At 38.2% G+C, this 6009-nt stretch overlaps 1 protein-coding gene across 1 annotated transcript; it reads left to right on the plus strand.

Moving 5' to 3' along the window:
• Positions 1–629: 629 nt before the first annotated feature.
• LOC110096542 lies at positions 630–1361 on the plus strand. The gene has a single exon (XM_020822556.2). The coding sequence runs from the start codon at positions 630–632 to the stop codon at positions 1359–1361; it is 732 nt and encodes a 243-aa protein (XP_020678215.2).
• The last annotated feature ends 4648 nt before the right edge of the window (positions 1362–6009 follow it).

The raw sequence follows: 6009 nt of genomic DNA on the forward strand, positions 1-6009 counted from the left end.
CTACAGCTAAAGGCAAATCACACACCAACACTTATAATAAGCCAACACATAAGAGCAATATCACTTCTGGAATGCCTCCGCAAGTTATCGAAAATAAACCCTTAGCCAAGTCAAAGGCTCCGTTTAAAGACAACCCCTACAGCAGACCGAACACTTTAAAGTGCTTCAGATGTTTTCAACCGGGTCACAAGTCTAATGAGTGTCCAAACAGCCAACAAGTGCAGATTTTAGAAGGCGAATCTGAAGCCCAGCAAGCTATAGCTGAAGGAGATGATGAGGATGAATATGAAGAGGTTGAAGGGGATGATGGGGAACCGGTGATATGTGTCCTGGAAAAATTGCTACTAGCTCCTCGTCAGTCTAATGCTTCTCAACAAAATGCCATCTTCAGGACTAAGTGCACTATCAATGGCAAAGTGTGTGATCTTCTAGTTGATAATGGTTGCACCGAAAATATTATCTCACGATATGTTGTTAATGCATTGCATTTAAAGACCACAAAAAATCCGTGTCCTTACAAGATTAGTTAGGTGAAGAGAGGTATGGAGATACTTGTATATGATATGTGTAGAGTTAATTTCTCCATTGGAAAACACTATACTTGTGAAGTGTTGTGTGACGTCATAGACATGGACGTCTGCCATCTCATCCTCGGACGCCCATGGCAGTTTGATACAGGTGTTCTCTATGATGGGCGTACAAATTCCTATTCATTTGAATGGAAGAATAGAAAGATGCGACTCCTTCCCAATTCACATAAAGTGCAACCCTCAGATAGCAAGGATCAGCCAGCTTTAAATTTTGTCACCGGGAATGCAATTGTACACTTAGGACGGGAGGCCAAAGCCTTACTAGATGTGTTTGTGGCTGAGGAGAGTTCCTTAAATAATTCACCCATATACCCAAAAGAAATTCAGCAGCTTTTGGCAGACTTTGAAGATGTTGCTCCCACAGATCTTCCCAGGCAACTTCCGCCATTGCGTGCCATACATCATCAGATTGATCTGATTCCAGGTGCTACCTTGCCCAACTTGCCTCATTACAAAATGAGTCCCACCGAGCACAAAGTTATACAGCAAATTGTAGATGATATGATACAAAAACAAATGATCCAACCAAGTCTAAGCCCATGTGCAGTTCCTGCATTGTTAGTACCGAAGAAAGATGGATCGTGGAGAATATGCATTGATAGAAGAGCTATCAATAAGATCACTATTAAGTACCGATTTCCTGTATCACAGTTAGAGGATATGCTAGATCATTTGACAGGCGCCACCATATTCACTAAGCAAGCTAGATCTGCGAAGCGATTATCATCAAATACGGATCCAACCAGGCGACTAGTGGAAGACCGCTTTTAAAACTCGTGATGGTCTTTTCGAGTGGAAAGTGATGCCATTTGGGATATGTAATGCCCCTTTCACATTCATGCGCCTTATGAATGAGGTTCTAAAACCTTTGTTGGGTAAGTGTTGTGTCGTCTATTTCGATGATATTTTGGTCTTTAGTCCTTCGCTGAAAGACCATTGGAACCACCTCACTGAAGTTTTTAAACTACTACGAGAACACAAGATGTATTTAAATAAGGCCAAATGTGAATTTGCTGTGCCCACAGTGCACTTCATTGGCTTTATAATTTCGGCACAAGGTGTTAGCGTAGATCCATCAAGGTGGCTGCAATCCGGGAGTGGACGAACCCCCGCACACTTACAGAAGGCCGTAGTTTTCACGCACTGGTTAATTTCTATAGACGTTTTATCCGCGGGTTTAGTGTAATTACAGCTCCCATCACTAACTGTTTGAAGCAGCCGACTTTTGTGTAGAATAAAGAGCAGCAAAATAGTTTTGAAACCATCAAAACAGTTTTAAGTTCAGCCCCCGTGCTTGCTATACCTGATTTTAACAAGCCATTCAATGTGGATACGGATGCCTCCGGAATTGGAATATGTGCTGTATTGTCTCAGGACAATAAACCTATTGAATTTTTTAGCGAGAAATTGAGCCCGGCAAGACAAAAGTGGTCTGTATACGAGCAAGAACTTTATGCTGTTGTCCAAGCCATTAAACATTGGGAGCATTATTTATTACACCAGGACTTCGTTCTATGTAGCGACCATCAATCTCTACAGTATTTGAATACACAGAAAATATTAACCGAATGCATGCGGGGTGGATAATATTCTTGCAAAAATTTAGTTTTGTCCTGAAGCATAAGTCGGGAAGTCAAAATAGGGTGGCAGATGCTTTGAGCCGGCATTTGATGTTGATAACTAAACTTCAAACCGAAATAACAGGCCTAGAAACACTCAAAGATTTGTATTGCCAGGATCGTGACTTTGCTGAACTGTGGGGCATTGTTTTACCATCAAATCATGGAAGGGCTATTCAATACATCATGGTTTCCTTTTTAGAGGCAATGCTTTGTGCATACCCTCTTCATCTGTTTGACAACAGTTGATAAAAGAAATGCATGGCGGAGGATTAGCGGCACACCTGGGGCGAGAGAAAACTTTGGAACAGATGCAATAAAAGTTTTATTGGCCACACTTGAGGCGGGATGTCACTCGTTTGTTGGAAGGTGTCCGGTATGTCAAGCTTATAAAGATGTTCGACAAAATGCCGGTTTGTACACACCATTACCGGTTCCTATGTCTATTTGGGAGGACTTGAGCATGGATTTCATATTGGGCCTACCACGCACGAATAAGGGTGCTGACTCAATAGTGGTTGTAGTTGATAGATTTTCAAAAATGTCCCATTTTATAGCTTGTAAGAAGACGTGCGATGCTCTTGGCATAGCCCGCTTGTTCTTCCGGGAGATCGTTAGATTACATGAACTTCCTTGCAGCATCACGTCCGATCGAGATGTAAAATTCATCAGTCACTTTTGGCGAGAACTTTGGAAGCAACTCAAAATTGAAATCAAACTCAGTTCGGCATATCACCCCCAAACTGACGGGCAAACGGAGGTGGTCAATAGAACTCTTGGTAACATGCTTAGATGTTTGGTCCAAGATCACCCAAAGCAATGGGATGAAGTATTGAGCCAAGTTGAATTCGCCTACAATTCAATGCCAAACCGGTCAACTGGGGCATGCCCATTCAGCATAGTTTACACCAAATTTCCAAATCATGTGGTTGACTTGGCTATCATCCCAAAATGCCACAATGCAGCTGCAGGTAAGTTAGCTGAAAATTTTAAACTAATGATTGACGATGTCCGTAGAAAATTGGAGCTGTCCAATGAATCATATAAATTGAAGGCTGATCTACACCGTCGCCGGAAGATATTCGAACCTGGTGAATTGGTAATGGTTCGACTTAGAAGAGAACGATTTCCAACTGCATCTTATTCAAAACTCAGTCCACGGAAGATTGGACCATTTGCAATCAAGCAACGTATTAACGACAATGCATACGTTATTGATCTTCCATCAGATATCCTCACATCCAACACCTTCAACATTGAAGACCTCTTCCCGTACTTTCCATCTGATGATGCGGCTACCGAACTGCTTTCGCCGAGTGCGGACTCTTCTGAAGCAACAGGGAACTGATGTGGTCTCACGATACCTTACTGTTCCACAAGCACATCTTATACAGCACACGCTACATTTTCACCTCTACTACCGATAGTTTCTGCTATTATACTAGTTTTGGGACTGTAGTACAACCATTAGCCTTATTTTCTATTTTTCTGCTTTTAGTAACTCTCCTTACACGGTATAGATAGGAATAGTGCTAATGCAAAAGAACATACTGAATATTATCAAGCTACCTTCAGGTTACGAAACCTTTGCTTTCTGTTTTATTTTTTTGTTTTGTGCTCTATTTTCTCTCCATCTTGCAGGTTGCACCTCGTCATCTTTGCTACATGATTCATAATAATATCTACAATAATAGGAGTGCCTACCACATTGATTTGTCTCACCATCTTCATCCCTAACGTATGTAAAGGTTGAGCTATGCACATTGTGATGAGAAGAAATGTAACCATCCTGAGAGAGTTGATAGAAAAAAAAAAGAAAAAAAGAGATACATGACTTGAATAATCATTAGAAGTTGTTGTTGAACTCAGAGAAGGTAGACGACTTTAAATCACATGAGATGAAGAGATCAAAGTCAGAGGCTCTAGAAGCACTCGTAGTGCTGCTCACCAGTCAAAAGAATATCGTCAAAGTGGGTAGAGGAATTTTTAAGAAACTTGCACCATACATCTGATAATGCTGATGTAGCTGATCATTTGGAGAACGTTCTTCTATCCCTCAAAATAGAATAAGCTACTATCGAGTCTCAATATTCTCCTACTGAAGGATTTTAGTTCTTTAAGAATTTAGATTTCGACTAATCAAAACTATCAACACATTTTTTACAGTAGTCCTCTCGATAGACTATTGAATTTTTTTCTTTGTTCTCTACAATCTCTTGTGAACAATAGTCAAATGTCCAAGGAGGCAAGCAGTCATTTGGAGAACATTCTTCTAGCTCTCAAAATAGAATAAGCTACTATCGAGTCTCAATATTCTCCTACTGAAGGATTTTAGTTCTTTAAGAATTTAGATTTCGACTAATCAAAACTATCAACACATTTTTTACAGTAGTCCTCTCGATAGACTATTGAATTTTTTTTCTTTGTTCTCCACAATCTCTTGTGAACATTAGTCAAATGTGCAAGGAGGCGAGCAGCCTATGACCCACACATCCTCCTCCCCTTGAGCAATGAAGTGAGGGTGGATCCTACTACCGCCAAAGAGTGGAGGGGCTTGGGAAGCTCAAACTCAGTGGCCTCCCTAGTAGTAGCATGCAATGGACATGTCATAAACAAGTTTAATTTCCTTATCCACTATTCACCTTGGTGATAGTTTTCATTATGCATCTACATCTTGGATATTAGTACATATCAATGCAAAAGAAGAAGAAATCTTGAATGTTCTACGAGTAGTTAGAGGAGCAAAGGTCTTAGTGATGACCGACTTCTCAATTTCTTATTGATGTTGACTGTCTTAGGGCGCCCAACTACCCTAAAAGAGTAATGGGACTAGTGATACAAATTTCAAGCTTAGTCTCACATTTCATTCTAAACTTCATGATGAGAATCTTCTCAACTACCTTCATGGGTACAATATTAATGAACTTCTGGCCATTAATAGTCATGATTAAGGTGTCGAGAATTAAAAGATTAACTTTCCTGTAAGTTTTTGAATTTTCAAAAATTCCTGAGTCAAACTTCTTATTCCTTGCATTCTAAACTCGTGATTTTAATCCTAATTCTTTTTTTTTTTTGTAATTGAATTAGTTATGGATCCTTTTCTATCATACATAATGAACTATAATGAATATGTAACTAAACTATGGTTTTAGGATAGGAAGGGACTTTAGAAAATTTTAATATTGATAGATTTTATTTTTGGATAATCGATTTCAATTTTTCAATTTTGAGGATTTTATAAACCAAACCTACCAATATTTAGGCTTGAAAAGTGGTTCAAGTTCTATGGGGGTATTGGAAAGATTTTATATTGAATTTTAAGAGATATTTTAAATTTTGTGAAGGAAAATTTAAATTTTGAAAGATCTAAAATTTTGAAAAAAAAATTGAATATTGATTCATATGTTGGAAATTATGAAAAAAAAATAGGAGTGCCTACCCATCAAATTAAGGATTTATAGGGGTTTCTAAAATTCATATGTTGGAAACATATTTCCAAGGAAGAATTAAACATTTCAGCCAATCGAGGTTGGGTAGTCAATGCCTGTGTAGGATGTTAAAATAATTTATAAAAATATAAAACACCAATGTAGATGGAGAGAGGAAACATTTCTAGTAGTGTCACAAAAAAATCTATTCAAAAAATAAACATTAAATTTGAAATTTTTATTTTTGTGATCAAATATGGCATAGAGCATAACATACCATCTCAAAAGATAGTTATTATTGTGAAATAAGTATGAAAATAAAAATAAATTTTAAAAAAATATTCATATACCTAGATTTTTTTTCATAAATAA

The sequence above is a fragment of the Dendrobium catenatum genome, unplaced genomic scaffold (genome assembly GCF_001605985.2).
Source record: "Dendrobium catenatum unplaced genomic scaffold, ASM160598v2 fragScaff_scaffold_969, whole genome shotgun sequence".
Taxonomy (NCBI): Eukaryota; Viridiplantae; Streptophyta; class Magnoliopsida; order Asparagales; family Orchidaceae; genus Dendrobium; species Dendrobium catenatum.